Here is a 22,998-nt window from a genome sequence, read left to right as displayed (position 1 = left end):
TTTTTTAAAAATAAAAATCATAAATAAACATCGACTTTTATAATTCTTTGGGTCATTGTTTATAATTCATCGTTGTTGGGGTTTTTTTCTGTAAAGAGCATATGATATTTAATCACAAGTACTATATACCTGTAACGTTACCAATTTACTTAAAACATTTTTTTTTAAATCACAAATACCGTATCGATTTAGATCTACACGCAATAGAATAATGTCTTTAAAATCTATATCAATGTGTTTTTGTACGTACAATATTCGGATATTATGAACAATAACAGTTACCGTGTCATATTCAGGTCTTGGTAAAGTTTTCGATAGAATGCAGGATGCTCAAGTTGGAGGTCGAGATCGGTCGTCTAGTTACCAACGTTATTCAGTACATGTACAATATTGCACTTGCCATTCGTCACCCTTAGGATGTTTTACACTTTTATAGCACTAAATTCATATCTAGTAAATTGATTTGGAGACTTTTGTAATATGTCGTTTTTGTTAAAAAAAAAAAAAAGAAGAAAGAAATTCTAATTTACCGGATCAAAGTAAATGCAACAAATTGAAAATAACAACAAAACATAACTGTCAGAAACATGTCTACTATCTAAAACTATTATGCAACACAATAACAGCAATCACTATAGACGAAAATTAAGAATTTTTAAATTCTGGTTGAAAATCAAAACCGTGAATAACTGTATTTTGAAAGAATGTTACGAAAAGATAATTGCAATAAATGGCAGCTGGATTATTAATGTAAAAGACGAAATGTCAAACATTGGTTTATAATATTTGTTTGAAGAGTCGCAAGTGAGTCAACTTGTCGAATTTATAACATTGTGTATATCTAATGTCGTCTCTTTCAAATTCACCAAAGAGTGTTTTGTATCAATTAACATTCAATACATAACTTTTGTTTACAATCCTATCTTAAAAGACCAGTCAACTTTTAAAAGGGGGGGGGGGGGGTATCACTGAATTCACATTCTTTTAAAAAGAAAAAGTTCAACATAACAGAACGAAGTTTTGTAAATCACGTGACCATACATCTTCACAAGTCAAGGATTATTGATTCGTTACCTCGCACTAACCCTTGACATCAGTCGCTATTTAAAAGTTGGGCTCGAGAAGAAGCATATGATTGGTTTGCAGCCTGAAGCTGCAAACCAATCAGACAACGGCTTTTATAATCGGTCGAAAACAAAACTAAACAGTAAACACGCATGGCGACGGTATTATGGTGTAGAATTTGTGGCCAATTAGTACAGGACAGATACCGTCGATTGATTTTCGGGAGTTCGTTTTGCTTGAAAAAACAATTAGACGAAGTTTTGGGGTATGAGCCGAATGAAAATGATGGATTGTCGAAGTACGTTTGTCGACTATGTTTTAACAAATTAAACAAGTTGTCTAAAATTGACTATGAACTAAATGATAAACTACAACAATTAAAGGACGAAAAATGTTAATTATTGATTGCGTTATGAAATAATTTAACACGCAATGATGTTGAAAAGTGGGGCGACTATCAGCGTCACTGCATTTTCCTCCAAAATGATGGGATCAACTTCGTAAGATAGCGATTTACCACTGCCGGTTTTAGTCCCAATAAAAACATCTTTTTCTTCTCTGATACATGATATCAAAAGCTTTTGGTTTTCAGTCAAATTATCGATTTGATGTTTTCGTCAACGGACGCCATTTTTTACTTTCTGTTTATTCCCTTACCAAACTTTCATCTGAAACAAGAAATCCCATTGGCTGATTTATTTTAGCGTATTGCGTCATCCTTTTTCTCGAGCCCAACTTTTAAATAACGACTGACGTCAAGGGTTAGTGCGAGGTAACGAATCAATAACCCTTGACTTGTGAAGATGGTGACCATAATGATGTAGAAGATGACTTTCATTTTATCCTACAATCTCCACTCTATGTTGATTTGAGAAAGGAATACATCAAGGCTATAAATCAATTTTAAAAGCTTCTTAATGTGAACAATAATAAAGAACTCAATAACTTGGGAAAATTTATAGTACAAGCTGTGAAAACTAGAATTGTCTTAATGGGACTAATTCCCCCCGCGGAGTTCATCGATCTTGGGGCATATTTTAAAAAAAAAAAAAAAAAAGGTATACCCAAAGACCAAAAAGACATGATTTAATTATTCATGTTTCATCTGAATAAAAGTTAGAGAATACACTAAATCCCTTTGACCTCAATAATGATGGTGTAATAAAGGATGCAAATTTTCAACAACATAAAATCCATGCATTAGTCTCTTGGAAAATGCCTAGCCAAAATCCGTAGTGAGATAGGCGGACAGACAAACTGACACAATGATTCCATTATACCTTATCCTAAATATATGCAGTGGTCTCTGTCCACAAAGTTGAAAAAACACCTGTAAAATGAAGAAAAAATATCCAATTATGATGAAATGTGAGATGCACAAAGATTGTAAACAATTTCAGAAAACGGTCTGACAAAGTCACGTCCTACAGACAGACGGACACAATAGTTCCCTGCGAGAGAGCAGATCATTCCAATTTTTAAAACTAACGTGTGGGGGGGGGGGGGGGGGGTGCGTGCGTGGGCGTCGGCAAAGGGGTGGCATGATTTGGCAAAAAAAAAAAAATAAAAATAAATAAAAATAAATAAATAAAAACAAAATACGAAATTAGAAGATTTGTAACGACGATATCTACTCATTGGAGCGGCGAGTATAATGGCGATCTGTGGTCAATGGAGCGACAAGTGTGAAAGCTATTGTTTACACAGACGCAAAATGGGATGTACATGTGTGTCTGTATACCCGGTCCTACTAAACAAAGTACGCTAGAGTACGATGGTAAAAATTCATAATTTAATGCAATACGGAACTTTCGGGATGTGCCGGAACAACCGATTATATTTGACATTTACACACCACGGTCACGTGATAATAACCAATTGTAGGGCAAAGTTGACAACGATACAAATAGTGTTTCGCTAGCAGACGGTCCATAAAGAGCTATGCGCAGTCCCACGGTGACGATCCGAGTCACTATTGGTGCTTAGTGGTCTGGGTGTAAATTAGATGGCGGGGAAAAGGTGCATTTAGACGCGTATCATTAGATGTAAGGCGTGAGGTTTTACCGATATCCTCAAGATATTCCCTAGATTTATTTCTCTCGCCAACTCCCATATTTTAATCAAATGCATTTTCCTATAAAATGGTTGTAGTAATTTCTTTCTTTCAAAGATAGCATATAAATGCAGGAATTTGATAGCAATTGAAGAATTCCATGCTTGTTTACTAATTGTTATTGTAATCCTGAAGTGACATGCCCTACAAATGACGTTCAACGCGCGATAAAAGTCGAGTGGATCCGTATCTCGAAAGTCCCGTATTGAACCACTGTTCGTAGATGTTTTTACTTTAATTTAACCTTATAAATGAATATCTGGAATATATTGTGGGTTTTTTTCCCCATTATTTTAGGGATTATTTTAATTTACAGTGTCAGTTTACCGTTTGATCACGATCCCGATCAAATTTAACTACATATTTACATTATCTAGCGCGTTACAGCTGAATTTATCTTATTTTTTAAATATTAAAGTCTTTTTATTATCAACTGAACAGTGAATTCCTTGAAAATAAAGCATTGGTATTTGGATTTAAATAAAAATGAAATAATTACTATGGATTTGAAGTTCAATTTTTAACTTATGCAATCTTTTTCTAAATAGAAAAACTTACAAAGGATATAAGATTATTCAGAAAGATTTTTTTAAGGTCTTCCGTAACGACGGAAGACCTTCTACTGATTGTGCTGGTTAAGATTATTCTTATTATTCTTTTTTTTTTTCTTTTTCCTAGACGCTAACTTTGAAGCTTCATATCTCGCTCATTTCTGCATGGATTTTGCTCAAATTTTCAGGGTTTATAAACTTTACAGAACAATTTTAAAATTATGTACTACATTTCAGAAATTCCCTTCTGTTCACGAGTTATTTCCCTTTGAATGAAATTTTAGGGGCTTTGGTTTGCAGACAAAGGCTCCGAGACTGTATAAGCTTGAGCAGAAAATGCATTGAAAATGAAAAGTAGGAGCATTGTAGTTGTGCACATCGTTTTTTGTTTTTGGATTACAGCGTTCGAAATGGTGGTTGACAGGGTTAAAAGATTAGCACGCCTAAAGGAGCAAAAAATTACACATATTTTCCTTTGTATCTTTTAAACTAAAAGTATTTTGTTAAGACGTGTAGATCAAAAGTTGTGCAAAATGTTAAGAGCTTTCTTTTGATATCCCTAAAAAGGGACTGGCCCCTTAAATTAGGGATCTGGGGATCTTCAAAGTTTTCGCTTTCTAACTCAAAAACGGTAAATATTTCGATATGGCTTTCGCTGGAAAAATTGTTCTTTAACATCTTATTGATCTCATAAACATAATATTTTGCTCGAGTATTGTGTTATATATGAGTCAAATGCTTGACCTGCAAACAGGTAACCGTATCATTAGGTAAGTGAAGGGGGAAAAATATGTGTTTATCAAAGACAAAATATGGTATACACATGGGCAAGCAAACTGGTACACACAAAACAAAATAGACAGACTTGTAGCTTATTAGATTTATTGGTGGTAATGATCACGGCTGCTCATAACTAGTGCAAGGAGAAAACCATAACCCGAAGTGAACCCTGGGACCAGATGTACACCCGGGAAAAAATAAGATAATGTTTATTTATATTTGAAATATCAATTAAATGAATGAAAAATCCAGGTGAGCTCTACTGGCAAGCTGAATCTCCGCCACTAGTAGGGCCGACCCTCCCCAAGTAGTGGTAGTCATAGACAAAAAGGTAAACCCTCATAATAGGTTGGAACTATCATCTCCAAACACACACAAAGAATAATAGTAAAACTGTAGAATCGTCAAAAATCTCATCTTTCTGTAAGCACCCCTGGTAAATCAGCAATAAGGAATTACAGTGCAATTACCTCACGTGGATGACCCTAAGCAAAACAAGATCAGTGAAAACCAGAAGAATAGCAAGTACGAGCTGATTACATGCACCGTGTAAATACAACGAGCCAGCAACGATTTGTTTAAATGGGTATCCCTAATAAAAGTGATCACGTCATCATACAGTGAACACTACAAATAAGGATTTAATGCGCAATATGCTACAAAGGGAGCCAGCAACAATTTCGCTTAATTGGTCATCTACTCCTTATTCTGTACCAAGTTTGGTGTCAATCAAGCAAATAATTCTTAAAATATAGGAGACAATATATTACTATGTCCAATTCAACTATTGACCTTTGACCTCAAAATCAATAGGGTCATCTTCTCCTGAAGATGTACCAGTGTACTAATTTTGATGTCTGTCAAGCAAAGGGTTATCAAGATATTGAGTGGACAGTATATTACTATGTCCAATTTGACCCTTGACCACAAAATCAATAGGAGTCATCTCCTGAATATACACCAGTGTTCTAAGTTTGATGTCTGTCAAGCAAACGGTTCTCAAGATATTGAACGGACCAGTATTATTCCTATGTCCCAGTTTGTCCCTTGACCTTTGACCATGTGACCTCAACACCCCCCCCCCCCCCCCCCCCCCCCCTCTTCCAGTGTACCCAAGTTTGATGTCTGTCAAGAAAAGAGTTTCTCAAGATATTGAGCGAGCAGGCGGACAGTATATTCCAATGTCCAGTTTGACCCTTGACCTTTAAACATGTGACCTCAAAATCAATAGGGATCATCTTCTCCTGAAGATGTACCACTGTACCATGTTTGATGTCTGTCAAGCAAAGGGTTCTCAAGATATTGAATGGACAGTATATTCTTATGCCTAGTTTGACCCTTGACCTTTGACCATGTGACCTCAAAATCATTAGGGGTCATCTTCTCCTGAAGACGTACCAGTGTACCAAGTTTGATGTCTGTCAAGAAAAGAGTTCTCAAGATATTGAATGGACAGTATATTCCTATGTCCAGTTTGACCCTTGACCATGTGACCTCAAAATCAATAGGGGTCATCTACTCCTTAGGATGTACCAGTGTGCCAAGCACAGGGTTCTCAAAATATTGAGCGGACATTATATTCCTATGTCCAAAGTAGATTGACCCTTGACATTAAAAAGAATAGGGGTCCTCTTCTACTCATAACCAACCCACATATGAAATATCGTAATCATCAAGTGAGTGGTTCTCAAGATACTGAGTGGACAACATGTGGTCTACCGACCGACAGTTGCAAACCAATATGCCCCTCTTCTTTGAAGGGAGGCATAAATATCAAAGCTCTAGCACTTACTGTTCAAAAGTTATAAGCAAGGTTAAAGTTTCAGAGAGAATGACAAAAACAATACCCCCCCCCCCCCCCGATCTTCGATCTCGGGGGCATAAAAAGGGAACCAGCAACAATTTTGCTTAAATGGGCATTCCAATCAAAATGTGATCACGTCGTCAATCAGTGAACACTGAAATAACAATTCTATATATAACAAGAGGCCCATGGGCCACATCGCTCACCTGAGAAAAGAGTGTTTATGTTTTAAACCCAACATGGCAGGTGTGACCAGAAAATCAATAGGGGGTCATACACGTTGTAAATATGTGCATTAAGTGTGTAATTATAACAATTGAATGCCCTTCAGTCAAAGATTTTTGGTGCCAAGATTAATGATATTCACCAAGTTGTTCAAAAGGAATCGACGGCGAGTTTTCTTCTTCTTAATTTATAAATGAAGACAAAAATGAAATTATATCACTAGATTTATTTGGATGCAAAATTAACAAGAGCAGAAAAAATTGAAAATTTATCTACATTTACAAACATGTAGGTCAAAATTGCTTTTGTAAAGTGATCTGATGGAACAGGTGAGCCTTTGAGTTTACAAGTGTATATAAATAGTGGTGAACAGTCCACAGACTTACAACTGAAAAAAAATTTGTTTTTTAATTTTTTGGAAGTTTACCCAGTATATTTGAATGAAAAATGGAGATCAACAAAATTCAGTACATAGATGCTTTGAATAGAAATGATAATCATAAACAAGAAATTGTTTTGAAAATAAAAAATGAGCATAAATGGATTTAAGTGTATTATCCTTAAGTTTGTATCTTAACATAGAGGGTACCTTGGACATTAATATTTTTAATCAAGTGGTTGTGCATGAGCTTACAAATATTCCAGTAAAAATTACGTGGGTGGGGTATATTGCTGGGGTGTTTTTTTTTTCTGTGGGTGGGGTTTTGTTTATATTTTTGTTGTAGAGGGTGGGGTTAGATGATTTAATGTTTTACTGTTAGTGGAAGGTTCCAGTGTGAAGCCCAAATGAAATTATAATGAAGTTTAATAAAATATGTATCTTCATGAAATAAAGAGTCTGATTTTTAATACTTTGTTGTTTTTCTTCAAAAAACATTAGGTGTTGATGTTATCATGGAAGTGAGAGAGTTATCTTCCAAGAAGCTGTTTAAGTGAGATATGGTATGATAGGTGAAAAAATTAGTTTGTTAATGTTGTGGACTTTATAGAAACTTCGGATCCTTATAAGATTTCTGGTTTGTATTGTTGATAAATAGTTCAATTAAATATGATGGCTATCATTATTGCTTCTTATTTTTATTGGAACCAGAGGAAATTTGAGCAGAATGAGTGGTTTAATGTATCAATAATGTTAAACCAGACATATAACAATGTGTCTTGTCTCTGGTATAATTATATAATTTATATTCAGGAAATAACATCCCCATCAACCAATGAAATTTGTGTTGCCAACAAACATTGACCCAAACAAATTAAATTGACTTCACAGAATATGACTCCTTACATAGAAATAGCATTTCCTTAAACATTACAATGGAAAGAGAGAATTAAGGAATAGATTTCATAAAAAGTTATTTATCAATCATAGTTTTCATATTTATGACAGACTTAGTTTACTGTATTTTTAGTCAACTTTTTGGTAGGAGGAGGGTGGGGGTGTGACAAAAAAATGAGTTGTATTGGTGGTGGTTGGTTTTCAAAATTTTTTTTGTACGAGCGGGTGGTCTAAAAATTAGTGGCATTCCAAACCCCCAGGTAATTTTTACTGGAATAGCTCTTAATAAAAGTAGTGATAAATGTTGAAAAGAAGTAAATAGGAGACAAGTTGTCTGACATGTCTATAAAATAAACTGAACATAGTCAATATGGCAAGTTAATGAATGATCATGTTTTTCCTTTACATGATGGTAACCTTTGACACTACATTGTGCATTTAAAATAATTTTTCATGCATAATCTTCAGATTTTTTTGAAGATTGTGTTACCTTGGTTACTAAATTGTCAGCTTGAAATACAAATCAGTGAAGAATGCAAATAAACACCTATGTCAGAAGTAGCTATGAATGGGGAACAACATTTAAGTACTGATAAATGTCATTTTGGAGACAAGTTGTCCGACATGTCTATAAAATAAATTGAACACAGTCAATATGGCAACTTAATGGATGATCATGTTTTCCCTTTACATGATGGTAATTCTTAACACCACATTGTGCATTTAAAATAATTCTTCATGCATAATGTTCAGATTGTTACCTTGGTCACTAAATTGTTAGCTTGAAATACAAATCAGTGAAGAATGCAAATAAACACCTATGTCTAGAAGTAGCTATGAATGGGGAACAAAACAAAAAAAATCAACAACAAAAATCGATCTTCTATGTGGCCCCAACCTTCGCCAGGGGACTATGAATTCCACAAATTTTAATCTGCACTACCTGATAATGCTTTTACATTAAAATGACTAATCATTACTATGCTCTTCTTGAGATGAAGATTTTTGAACATATATTTTTTTTTAAATATTTCAATGTCAAACTTTGAACCCCTATTGTGGCCCCTCCCTACCCCCTGGGAGCATGACTTGAACAAACTTGAATTTACACTACCTGAAGATGCTTCCATATAAATATGATTAATCACAGCTTTGCTATTCTTGAGAAGAAGATTTTTAAAGATTTTCCCTATATATTTGTGTGTAAAACTTTGATCCCCCCCTTGGGGCCCCATCTTATCCCCGGGGGCCATGATTTGAACAAACTTGAATCTGCACTATGTCAGAAAGTTTTCATGTAAAAATCAGCTTTTCTGGCTCAGTGGTTCTTGAGAAGAAGAGTTTTAAAGATTTTTCCTATATATTTGTATGTAAAACTTTGATCCCTTATTGTGGCCCCATCCAACCCCAGGTGCCCATGATTTTGAACAAACTTGAATCTGCATTATGTCAGGAAGTTTTCATGTAAATCTCAGCTTTTCTGGCTTAGTGGTTCTTGAGAAGAAGATTTTTAAAGTTTTTCCCTATATATTTGTGTGTAAAACTTTGATCCACCCCTTGGGGCCCCATCTTATCCCCGGGGGGCCATGATTTGAACAAACTTGAATCTGCACTATGTCAGAAAGTTTTCATGTAAAAATCAGCTTTTCTGACTCAGTGGTTCTTGACAAGAATACTTTTAAAGATTTTTGCTATATAATTGTATTTAAAACTTTGATCCCCTATTGTGGCCCCATCCAACCCCGGGGCCCATGATTTGAACAAACTTGAATCTACATTATGTCAGGAAGCTTTCATGTAAATCTCAGCTTTTCTGGCTCTGTGGCTCTTGAGAAGAAGATTTTTAAAGTTTTTCCCTATATATTTGTATGTAAAACTTTGATCCCCCCCTTGTGGCTCCATCCTACCACCGGGGGCCATGATTTGAACAAACTTGAATCTGCAATATGTCAGGAAGTTTTCAGGTAAATTTCAGCTCTTCTGGCCCAGTGGTTCTTGAGAAGAAGATTTTTAAATGACCCCACCCTATTTTTGCATTTTTGTGATTATCTCCCCTTTGAAAGGGACATGGCCCTTCATTTGAACAAACTTGAAAGCCCTTCACCCAAGGATGCTTTTGGCCAAGTTAGGTTGAAATTGGCCCAGTGGTTCTGGAGAAGAAGTCGAAAATGTGAAAAGTTTACGGACAGACAGACAGACGGACAGACAGACGGACGCCGGACAAAATGTGATCAGAATAGCTCACTTGAACCTTCGGTTCAGGTGAGCTAAAAGGGGGGCCAGAAATGGGCACCCCTTGACAAAATGTGATCACGTCATCAATCAGTAAACACTGAAATAACAATTCAATATTTATACAAAATGGGGGCCAGAAATGGGCATTCCTTAACAACATGTGATCATGTCATCAATCAAGGAACACAGAAATAACAATTCAGTATATATACAAAAAGGGGGCAGGAATGGGCATTCCTAACAAAATGTGATCACATCATCAATCAGTGAGCACCAAAATAACAATTTAATATACAGTATATACAAAAAGGGAGCCAGCAACAATTTTGCTTAAATGGGCACCCCTTGACAAAATGTGATCACGTCATCAATCAGTGAACACTGAAGTAACAATTCAATATTTATACAGAAAGGGGGCCAGAAATGGGCATCCCTAAACAACATGTGATCATGTCATCAATCAGTGAACACTAAACTAACAATTTGATGTGCTAGATCTATATACATGCACAATAAATGGGCATTCCTAGACACATTTGGGCAATTAATCATCAATCAATGAACAGCGTCAATCAATGAACACCACACTAAAATCCACACAAGGGCCAGTCACCAAAAATATAAAATTGAAGTATTTCCCCCGTTGAATGAGCACTGATATTGTTGTCTATTCATGAAATGATTAAATATTGGCCAGAACAAACTGTTGCCCACTAAGGACCAATTAAGGTAGCTCCATCCTCATGTGACTTATCAATATTAATGGTTAAAAGTGGAAAAACTGTATTGATTTCCACTCAATATAGTTTAATATAATTAATAACCAAAGAAAATATATATGTTACCACCTTTTTAAAGATGTCAGACATACAAAAACAGAAGTATACATCAACATCAGAAAATCACATATTTTCATTAAACAGAATAATAAACATAGATAAAAACTTGTTGAAGTGACAAAATTTAAATATCAACAGTTTTAAAAAAAAACTGATTAATTCATAAATATGTATAGATTAATTGTGGATACTAGGTAAACCAATGTATAATAGACATCAAGTAGAGGAAATTCCAGCATAGGAGTTATTGCGGCATTGCCCTTGACAAAATTATTTTAATCATAAATAATTGATTATCTATGAAAAATGTAAACTTTTTCAGTATTAATAGTTTACCAGATTTTTTATTATATCTAGTGAATAAAATTCCTCAGAAAGATATATTTCTATCATGCGCAAAGTTTAATTTATTAAGATTTTTGCAAAAACCTATGACATCACATGAGGATCGATCAATCTTAAACTAGCACCATAATAAACCCCATCATCAATATTTCTCCCATCAATCCAAAAACGCTAGAGCAGCCATGGTCACCAACATTGGGGGTTACAAATACTTAGTTAACTTGATCCTTGAACACATCAGGGCTTTGAATTTTTAGACAAGTCTTCGATCAATGAATTAGACTTGTACGTGTACATGAGCAAGAATTCCAACAACCAATCAACTTAATGATGCCTCTCTGGCCAGGCAGTGTTTTAAATTCATAAATTCGTCGTCTAATAAGTCGGTAAAATGAAGAGTTTTAAGAGCCTACCTTTGCTTGGAAATGCCGTCTGCCATCTTGTTTTGTCCAATCCTGCACACGATCATGACAGTGAGTACAGTTGATTATTTTCTTTCTAAAAACTTAACTTGTATTCGTCTTTTGTAAAATCACTGGATAAGTATTTTCAAATAATTTTTCCCGGGGTGATGTTACGTATAACATATCAAGAGGGAAAGAAGGCGAAAGTTAGATCCCACACACACATACTCATGTACGGTTCCTGTATTTTCATGTTAACTAGGCTGCATTAGGACCTGACCCTAGGACATATGGTCAAGTTTAAGGTTTTTATGTCACACAGCTCCGACGGAAGACCTCTCGTTGCTTTGCAACGAGCTTGGCTTTAGTTTAAAGCTATTTTTGTTTTCATAGGAAAATATAAGTGCATAACCATTTCATCTATTAATAATGTCATCTAAAAAAATCTTTCTGATTTTGAGTATGACGTTTTAATTGTGGCGATGTGGTGCAGATTTCTTAATTATATCACATTATTTATTCCGTGTATGTATGTATCCATATGTGTAATGTATTAGAATAAATGTTTGTGAACTTTCCCTGGATTGGGGGTTGCCATCTCAATGCAAAGGATGCAAGGTGAAGATAACGAACAGTGATCAATCTCATAACTCCTATAAGCAATACAAAATAGATAGTTGGGCAAACATGGACCCCTGGACACACCAGAAGTGGGATCAGGTGCCTAGGAGGAGTAAGCATCCCCTGTTGACCGGTCACACCCGCCGTGAGCCCTATATCCTGATCAGGTAAACGGAGTTATCCGCAGTCAAAATCAGTGTGCCAAGAACGGCTTAACAATCGGTATGAAAAACGTCAGACAGCATTTGACCCAATGCGAGGTTGTACTGACGAACTAGATCGTTATGACGACTATAGAATTTGCGAAATGCTGACTTCAATCGAGACTGTTGAAACCCCTGTACCATCAACTTATTTGTCAGTAGCTTACCTCGATTTAAAAACTGACTATACGCAGAACAAGCTCTTGCATATCGAATCAGTTGAGATATATAAACACCATATGCAGATGATAATGGAATATTGCTACATAAATATGGGAAGTTGACGATGGAGAAGCTGAAATCATCCCGTTTGTCATACAGTTGAGTTGTCAGTTTGCTGTTAATGTCTACTTTCAATAAAATATCTAAGTATGAAGGAGAAGTGGACGACTCTGTGGTGTCCTTTATTTCGAGCTCACAGGGATATATCAAATCGACATATGAATGAAAGCTATTATTGTTAATAGACAAAAGTCATCGATATATATAAATGTCAAATTGAAGGCCACAGCGAGAGATTTTTTTAATTCTCGCGTAGAAGAAGTTTTTGAATAAATTCTGCTTCATATGAATATAGAAACAGGTCAGCTAACAAAGGAGCACAATTCGTGCCCATGGGAATTCCAACAGACTGTTGGAAGACCTGATCACCAAAGACCACGAAGATATTGTCAATGAGGAACTCTAGCATATTTTTTATTTCAACTTCAAAGTACTTGTGCGTGGAATAAGAGTGGTGTTTAACAAAGTAAGTTTTTGAATGACTGATCACTAGATATGAATATTTCCGTTTTCCGTTTTTGTTGAATCTTCTTCAACTGTCTATCGTGTCAAAAGTCTAGTCTTTAATTTATCGTGAGGAATGGTCGTGTAAAGTGTTGAAAAGTCATAGGATTTAATGTTATTGATTTGGGGAAAATTCTGCGATTTCAAGTTTACTAAAAGTTCTTTAGAATTTTTTAGAATCCACATTTGATTAACACCACTTCTGGCATATGTAGTCGCACAGTAAGTTTGAAGTTTCTCCTTCACAGCTGTTAATATTTTAGTGAGGAGCAAAGATGGGGGCTTGGTAGAGCACTTACTGGATCCAGCAATGTATCTTTGTTTGTAAGGGTTTTATGTAGTTTAGGAATCCAGTATAGGACCGGTAACTCATATTCATTCGACCCACTGACTGGGATATTAAATGTGTCTAAAACTGAAGCATGGTTTTGAAGAATTTCATCTTTTGAAAGGGTAGTTGGAGTATAAGTATGATTACCAAAAGTGGAATTAATGCCAAGTTCGTTTAAAATACAGTTGTAATAATGAGCCTTACAAACAAAGACAATGTTGTTACTAGATTTGTCAGCTGGAACCAAAACATATTCCTCATGTAACCTATCTAATTCTTTTATCACTTCTGGTTTACTAAACACAGAAGGATAGATGGGACGTACTTTTGTTTTCATGTGTCTAATGCGTGATTTTAATATCCCTCTTATGCTTTTAACCCATTCTAACAATGTATCAAGTTCTTCTTTTTCATATTTAGCCCATCGTCTGGCATAATCTTCGACAGAACTCATTATAGAGATGAAGTTCTGTCGCCAATTGAAAGACCGAGGTTCTCTGTATTTAGGACCTTTAACAATAATTGATTTGAGGTCCTCATTTTCAACTATATCAACATCACTAGTAATGATATGTCCAGCTGGACTATAGTTGAAAGAAGATGAAGAACAAGAACATGTTGGTGGATTACGTATAAGATGGTCTATATCTAGACACTGCAAAGTTTGTTTATAATTAAAAAGTTTGGATGCAATAGTAGAAGTATAGCTGTAGGAAATACAGGGTGTAGACTTGAACTTGAAATAAGTTGGAATACACGACTGAACCCGTTTATGACGAAGAATGTTGCTTATGTTGACGGCATCTATTCCTTTGTTTGTAAATTTGAGCTTAAGGAACTGGCGGCATGATTTGGAAGGAATATCATCCATGATCCGTGCTGGTTTATAGAGCCTGTGGTAGGCAACATCCATAATCATAGAGTTCAGTTTATATTCAGGTGTTGAAAAATCCAAGTATAGACTAGCCATAGCTTCTCCAAATAACGTGTGTAAAACTCTCAATGGAATAGAGTAAAGTTTTGTACGAATATGATGTGGACCTAATTGTCTGTTGACGTAAGGCAAAAGTGAATCAAACATGACATCATTTATACTTTTATATGAACGATGTCCATGACTGCGTTTCCGTCTCTGGTTATTGGGAAAGAGTCCCATCACATTCACGTTATTTCTTTGTGGACTAGTCAAATTTCCCACATCATAAACATTATCCCATTGCATCCATATGGAAATGCAGTGCCTAGGGTCCTGATCCAGTGATCTTCTCGTTGTCTACGAAAAGGGGTGCTTAATGTAGGATTGTTTGTGTGATGGTAATTTTTTTCTAAAATCCTTACCCTCATGGACAAGATGGAGTGGTCCGGTGCATTAAAATGCTTGTAAAGAAGTTGGTTACCACCATTATTAATTTGAAATCTGTGCCCCGATATTCTTTTATTAAGTGAACCCTTGGTTTCTCCCACATAAATTAAGCCACACAGGTTACACTCAATGGCGTAGACAACGTTAGAAGATTTACAAGTCAGATTATCAAAAGTTTTGGTGCAGAAACTACGTCCAGTTAGATTACTACTAAATGAATTTTTAGTGATCAGTATATCACAAGTTTTGCAATGTACAACCTGAGACAGATCATCCCAGTAAAGTAGCAGTTCTAAGATGGTTCAATATAGGGCATCTTGTAATGTGCATGTACAACCAAAGACAGACCACTTTGTATGGTTGTGCCAGGCTCCATATGATAGCTGTGTGTTATATTTTCTTATACGTGTAGAAGAGCGTACTACTCTGGAAACTTTCCTATAAGGCCCCGTGTTATTCAGCTTGGTGTACATTCTTACAAAGATCGCTTCGTTGGTTCATTGGTGGTAGATGACTCTGGTAGCGAAGCATGAGATGTGTACATATCAAAAACAGATCACATTTCTAAGATTATTTAGGTATAATTATATAATAAGATTTTATATTTAAGGGTTGTGTAGAGTTTTTCTCCTATCTAGACCCACTTATATTGAATGGAGAATCATCACACGGACACCTAACCTTTTCAAGCATTTTTGAAAACGAAAATATTCTACTTTATTTTCCAGATTCATCAAATCAAATTACAAAAACTTTAAAAGACAACAAAGAAACAAAACATAAAATAGATAAATGAATTTTTTTAAAAAGGGGGATAACAAAGACATAATAACCCCCCCCCCAACCCCCAATAAAAAAAACCATGAGGAAAAGAAAATCAAAGATCATGAATTCCGAGTAACTATCAATCATAGATGGAATTAATTGCTGATGTAATATGTCACATCGGTCAAATACTTTCTCCAAACAAAATACTAATAATCGGGGTCGGGATGCCGTAAATCTTCAATAAATTTAATGTTTTCCGGTCAAAATATCGCTAAAAAAAAAAAACAAGTACTTTGACAAATATTGCAATATTATCTTATAATCATGTTTAATTAAGCGGTATACATACAAACATTAAATTGCATTAAATTTGGAAATTTTACCAGCGTACTCTAAAGTACTCTGTTTAGTAGTACCCATGTATACCTGTACCTGGCCGCTGTAAACAATAAAAGGGGCGTCCTTGCTGTAAGTGCGGTTGTGCTACAAATTGTTCATTGGTCGATCAAGGTTTGGAATAAAGGAGAAATAGGAGATGAATTCCATTTTATTTTACAGTGTCCAACTTTTTCACAATTAAGGAAAAAATACATAGACAATTTTTTTTTATGCAAGACCAAATGTTCTGAAGTTTTCTAATCTATTGCCAACTCTGTGTTTTTACTTCTCATAGTTTTTAGATTGTCTGTTGTTCTTCTGCTACCTCTTAAACGTATTACTATTAATTGAACAGTAGATATGTCCACCTAGGGACATCTAAACCTCTGGTGCAAGTGGCTTAGCCACATTGGGAAATATACACAAACTTCCCTCAGACTATCTATATTGGGTTCAAACCCCACAACACCAACTTAATTTACCCATTTATTGATATCATTGAATGTCATTACCAGCGGAACACAAGCTGTGCACACAACAGGAAAGTGGAGATAATTGGCCGCATTGCTTACTAAATACACAGGTCGGGGGGGGGGGGGGGGGGGGGGAGAGAGGGGGGGGGACAACCGAGCTACCAACACGCAAGGTGTATAACGGGCAAAACGGGGGCTTTGTGTTGGGCACAAGAGCCAGTGAAATCCCATGTATAGAAACGAACATGTGGACAGGGGTTGAATTGTTGACATATCTGTTTACCCTGTCTCCCAAAGAATTAAGTTACGTATCGCGAAACCACGCCCACCGTGCGAGGGGCGATAATTCCGCTGATGCTCCGACAAACATGGCGAGTAAGGAATCAACATGCACCGGCTGATCTGTCCGACGTTCCCGATGATGTTGCCGCAAAGTACTTGCGGTATGAACCTACACTGAGACAAAAACAACGGGCAAATGCTTTTAATAAAGGGTCATACTTGCATTCTCTCAAAATTTTCAAAACTATTTCAAGTTTAACACTTTTTGGGAAAATATATCGTAGCATGCGCAAATCTGAGTCGCCACACGCTGTCCACATCGACGTTGAAAAAGACATGAAGAAAATTACAGATGCGCATTGCGATTGTAAAGCTGGGTAATCAATGAATTATATCTACGATTTTTAAATATATTATATGCTTACTTAATAACACCATTAAAATAATTTTCCATTTACAAGTCTGTTATCGGTAACTCCGACCGAATTTGTTTTCTTCGTCAAGTTCTGGTGGAAAATGTGCACACGTTTTGGCATTAATAATGATGATCAAGTCCTGGAAGATGTGTGGGTATAGAGATATTCCTGCAGAACCCTCATCAACAAGTCTACCTCAACAATGGGATAAACCAAGAGGCCCCAAAAATAAAGCTGAACCAGTCTCTCAGATCGTTATTGCAAGATCTGGTAATATTAACAGGAAAAGGAAGCCAGTTATGGCTACCTATAATGACAACAGGTACAAGGCAAATGAATCTGATTAATAATTTATTGGCGTGTATTACATATAGTATCAGTGCACACAGACAGTATAACCCCCCCCCCTTCCGATTTTTTTTGCGCCGACAATCAAAATTGGGATGCAATAGATGGGGAATCCACACAAATTGATGAGAAATTTTCCCCCTCCCCCTGAAAAAAGGAGGGAGGGGGGTTTAGTTGTATCCATACTTCAAGTGCCTATGTTAGTACACTTGTCAAGTTTATACTCAATATCACGTAATAAAATCTTCAGTTTATATACACACTGGTTGATACCGGTACATAGCATCAATTATTAATATTACATGTAATCACATTTTCAGTTTATATAAACACTGGTTAATACATGCACATAGCATCACTTTGTAAAGGGTGAGGGGGCGGAGAAGTAGGCTTAATAAGAAAAACAACATTTATTTTATGTGTTCAATTCAAACTTCATTTCCAAAGCCATTGAATACTACGGTAAAATAAATCCTGAACTTTCCATATGAAAATAACAGGAACAATATAATGTCCAGGGTGGGGTGTTGTGTTGTTATGTGTCTTTAGTAAATGACTAATTGAACAAGACAAACATTTCATTGAAAATGTATATACACATGATATTTCAATTTGGTATAAAAATATTGATTTGTAGAAAAATTTACCTGGAAGAGTCTCACATTGCCATATTGAAAAATCATGTGTCTGCACCAATATCATACATTGTATCAGCACCAAGCCAAATGGTTGATGCTGGGCAATCACAACAGCCACTTGGATCAGCATTATCATATCATGTAAGGAAATCTACATATTATTCAATCCTGGATAAGGAAAGCCATGAAATTTGTTAAAAAGCAACAAACAAACCAGATTTGATTTATCGCACTAAATAAACTAAGGTCGATTCTGTTGTCCATTATTTTTTTACCTTCTTTAATCATTTCTTTCAAAATCTTGAAAAATCCACTCTGATGGGTAATGTCATTGTCAGAAATTGAGCCTGAAAATAGCATTGAGGCAAATATAATAGATCCTCTAGGATCAATACCAACTAAACCCTTGAGAGGTGTAGTGGATTTATAGTCAGAGTAAAACTGACTCTGTTTTGTTAATGAACTAGGCCTTTGAATTTTCACCTGTAGGAAATTCTTCTTTAAATTTTTGTGGCATTTTGTCTATAATAATACTGCTGTCTGGCCAAATAGGTACTGATCCAAAACGGTAAAACATGAAATTTATCCAGTTACTATATATAACACTGCAGTCTTGAGGTGAAATTCCAAACAGCCGAGACTATGTTTAAAGTCAAAATTTTGTTGTAATTTGATTAAAACAAATAACAGTTGATCCTTCATACTAAGAATTATTAGACTACTGACATTTTCGAGTACTCAAATGGTTCATCCACAGGAACTAAAAACTGGTATATAACATTAAATGTTGCTGATGAAAATCCTGTATAATACTTAAATTCCTCTGTTTTTAAGTTATCATATCTCATACTCGACTTATTGCTAAACTGTCTTGTAAATGCATTTGTTCACATTTTAATTTGTTGTTTTCTTCTCGGAGAGATATGACTTCTTCCAACTTCCTCTTCTCAGCAGCCATAGCTAATACATCAAGACTGTTTATATCTGCAATAAAAGAAATGAGTTTACAAAATATTGAACAATATTTGTAGTGATTCATGTGTTTACATATACATGTATAGGCTCCCTTGATAACACCTATTGAACAACCTCGTCCCGAAGGAGCAGATGTTTGTGGGCAGACAAATTTTTCAAAGCCATACATGATGCTTAACCTTGAGAGTATTGGACTTTGTGACAAACAATACAACTTACAAGACCTTAATGTATCATTTGAAAATTGTGTACATTGTAGAGATTGAACAAAGCACCAAAGGTCAGAGCAGCAGTGCAAGATGGTTTGCAGAAAGGAAGGGACGAATTACCGCCTCTAATTTTGGTTCTATCATGAATAGAAAAAAGGAAATTAATTACACATTTGTTAGAAATATTTTTGACAAGAAGTCTTTTAAATCAGCACCAACTTTATATGGACAGGCCAATGAAAAAACTGCAAAATAAATGTACATAAAAAGTTCTGGAAACCATATACATGATGTTGGATTAGTTGTAAATCCTCTTTTCCCATTTTTAGGTGCAACACCATATGCCAAAATCTGTGAAAAATCTTTGACAGGTATTCTTGAAATTAAGTGCCCCTATTCAGTAAGAGATTCTACTTTGGAAGCTTGTGAAAATCAAACATTTTTTCTAGAAATTTCAGGTTCAAAGTATGTATTAAAAAGATCACATTCTCATTGGTTCCAAGTTCAAGATCAGCTCTTGATAACTGGAGCACCGTTTTGTGATTTTGTTACATTTACTAGACAAGAAATTAATGTTGAACGAATTTATCCATGTATTGATACCATGCTTTCACTGTTGAAAAAAATGAGTGATGTGTATGTCAATCACTTTAAACAATATTTTGCATTGAAAAAATAAACTTAGCACTGCATACCATTGGATTCTACAGATTCTTTTCCAGGTTGACAATCTTCTGACATAACACTGTTATCTGTTGGCACTACTGTTGAATCCTCCTGTGTCTGTTGAACTTCAGTCTGTCCATTTTCGAAAACCCTATACAGTATACAAGTTCTCTTAATAATTTAACTATTTAGTATATTGTAACGTGTAATGTGTGCATCTAATTTCTGCATAAATATTTAACATTTTGTTAATTCCTACGCCATAGAAACATTTCACAGTTAACATGAATTAATATAATTTAAATCAATACCTGACTTCAACTGAAAGCTTCTTTGGCTCTGGTGTGTTGTCTGAACAATCAGGTGATTGTCGTTTCTTTGGTGCTGGTCTGCTCATAGTAACTCGACCATGTTCTAAAGCTGACTTCGGGTCAGGATACTTTTCTGATGGCCCTCCATCAACAAAATGCTGTAATGATTTTATAAAACTCCAGTTTAAAAAATCAAATGCTTGTTTTATCACTTTAATAGCGAACACAGCTAATACAGGACTTAAATAATGATTTATATAAAACCCTGGAAGAAAACTAAAATTTCTGCAATCTGATTAAAATCAGCTCCTCGATCCACTCCTTTATTTCTTTTGTTTTGTCGCTACTCGAGTGGCAACAAAACAAAAGAAATAAAGGAGCCGATCGAGGAGCTGATTTTAATCAGATTGAAATTTCTGCTGCCTAAAATAGATATCGATTTAAATTGAATCTGATCAAAGTCTGAACATTACAAAATATGTACATACATCATAGAATCTACATGTAGCTGCGCTCTCTCGAACGGTAGTACCGTCAACATATTATTGAAGTGTTTTTGAAATGCACATGATTCATACAAATCTAATAGACAGCTACGATTGCAATTTTTATTTCATTTTTTCATTTCAGTGTAAACAGGGGGCGTCATAAATTTTGTAGTTCGTGATTGTTTACAAAACACTAGTATCACTAGACCTAGACTGTCCACACGACTGGTGTACTGTATGTATGTGCATTCTTGACAAAAAGGACGAGAAACGCGAGTCTCAATCAGTCTAGCGAATCAATCTATTGGTGTATACATATAATAATAACTATCAAATAAATGCATTCATTCATCATTATTATGATACCTTTGTGCATACATAAAAGTGCTTTGATTTATTTCGATCTCTCAAAAGATCCTCGTTAAGTTGGTAGGTAGGCCTGCCGCAAAGTTTAATCCACCACTTGCATTTCTCAAGATTTGTCGCCGGTTTGGGAAACGGGATGAATTTAACTCCCCCCTCCAGCCTCTCAGGATACCTGTCGTCGGTGTTACACGTCCCCCATCTCTTCACCATGTTTGTCTTCGTTCACTGGATTTGCTAATAGACCTATCTTGTTCGTTCTGCGATTGTTTGTCGGAGCATATGGCGGAGCACGAATATACTGCAACGCGCTAAATAAATGCAAATTTACCTTGATTGACAGCCCGAGACACGTTAATTGCACCCTGATTGATAGTACTGCTGACACTGAGTACTCCTAGTAAAGCCTCCCTTCCTATTAAAAGAGGTGGAGGGGGCCCCGGTGTAACCGTGGTGGCTGTCGCTGTATTCTCTTTAGAGAAGTCGAGAGGCATAGCCTACATCGACTTCTCTTCGCAAGCATTCATATTTTGATTCTGGAAAACGTGTAAATGCCGGAGTCGGTGACGGTTTATGCTTCGACCGACGTTTCGACTCGGGTGTGCCTGGATTTACGCAATAGGCAAGTTGTTTTGAAACATTTAACAGCAATGCACAAAACCGTCACAAGGAAATCAATACTTACTTGCTTTTAATCCATTTTCAATATGCCCCTGTCCCGGGTTTAAATCACAACTCTGATTACGTCAGCCTGCTTTTCTCTTAACTGGTCCCCTATTGTGACAGCTCCCAAAACCAGTTAACGTAAACCCGGGACAGGGGACATGTTGAAAATGGATTAAAAGCAAGTAAGTGTTGATTTCTTTGTGACAGTTTTGAGTATTACTGTTAAATGTGTGAAAACAACTTGTCTATTGCGTAAATCTAAAGAGAATAGCTGTCGCTGGTGACCAGGGTCGCTCTTAATAGAATATATAGGGAAAAGAACGACTCGGATCACCGGCTTCTGCGCATGTGTGGTATTTAACTAGAAGCGGTGCCCTACTGGTTTTAAATCCATAGTAATATAATCGATCGTTCCGGCATATCCCAAAAGTTCTGTATTGTTTTATTGTCTTTTGGTGGGTTTTTTTCATCACCATACTTCACAAGAATTGCTGATTACAACCATATAAAATGTTTACAATTACCTATGGGTCGAATTATGCGAGCGTCGAACAGTAGGGCTACCGCTATATTAAGAGCGACCCTGAGCACCAGCGACCGTGGTGGCTGTCGCTGGTGACCAGGGTCGCTCTTAATAGAATATATAGGAAAAAGAACTACTCGAATCACCGGCTTCTGCGCATGTGTGGTCTTTAAACCCCCTTCTCAGTTTTCTGTTTCGTATGCACATCATAACTTGAAAGATACAAATTAACTTGTATTATCCAACTCCAAAATTGATATTTTAATGCATAAGATTTCTGAATTATGTCTAAGATATCTAATAACGAATAAACAACTTGAAAACAATGGCTTTTTATTCAAAGCATATTTACAATAGTGTTATCTCCATAACAATTCCTAAGTCATCTTTTATATTTTAATCACATGATAACAGGTGTGAACAAGGAACAGCTAGACGCCTTAAACTTGGATTAACGTGCAGGTGTAAACAATTACCTGTAAATAAAATAACATCAGGTTATTCTACCGTGACCAACCTTCGTAATCATAAGTACAAATACCACTCGCCCAAT

At 35.8% G+C, this 22,998-nt stretch overlaps 1 protein-coding gene across 3 annotated transcripts; it reads right to left on the bottom strand.

Annotated features, from left to right (window-relative positions):
- Window positions 1-17,592: 17,592 nt before the first annotated feature.
- On the bottom strand, window positions 17,593-22,090 carry LOC125658098 (uncharacterized). 3 transcript variants are annotated; one of them, XM_056149672.1, is made up of 4 exons: window positions 21,942-22,090; window positions 20,406-20,563; window positions 20,124-20,245; window positions 17,593-19,228 (listed from the first exon to the last, which is right to left on the bottom strand). In XM_056149672.1, exons 2-4 carry the CDS (start codon window positions 20,489-20,491, stop codon window positions 19,089-19,091), a joined length of 348 nt encoding a protein of 115 aa, XP_056005647.1. In that variant the 5' UTR covers window positions 20,492-20,563; window positions 21,942-22,090; the 3' UTR covers window positions 17,593-19,088. The 3 variants fall into 3 exon arrangements, with proteins under 3 accessions (XP_056005647.1, XP_056005646.1, XP_056005645.1); XM_056149671.1 differs by lacking the exon at window positions 21,942-22,090 and adding an exon at window positions 21,588-21,914; XM_056149670.1 differs by lacking the exon at window positions 21,942-22,090 and adding an exon at window positions 21,272-21,571.
- Between the last annotated feature and the right edge of the window lie 908 nt (window positions 22,091-22,998).

This window comes from Ostrea edulis, chromosome 9 (genome assembly GCF_947568905.1).
Source record: "Ostrea edulis chromosome 9, xbOstEdul1.1, whole genome shotgun sequence".
NCBI lineage: Eukaryota > Metazoa > Mollusca > Bivalvia > Ostreida > Ostreidae > Ostrea > Ostrea edulis.
This window is presented reverse-complemented; position numbering and strand designations above follow the sequence as displayed.

What these genes read in the sequence shown, in the direction of transcription:
- LOC125658098 (XM_056149670.1), bottom strand. Translation starts at nt 21,469, where the DNA reads ATGGTGAAGAGATGGGGGACGTGTAACACCGACGACAGGTATCCTGAG. An exon ending in ATAAATCAAAGCACTTTTAT is followed by an intron (nt 20,564 to 21,271) that starts GTATGCACAAAG and finishes AAATCATTACAG; the next exon opens with CATTTTGTTGATGGAGGGCC. An exon ending in AAGCTTTCAGTTGAAGTCAG is followed by an intron (nt 20,246 to 20,405) that starts GTATTGATTTAA and finishes TATACTGTATAG; the next exon opens with GGTTTTCGAAAATGGACAGA.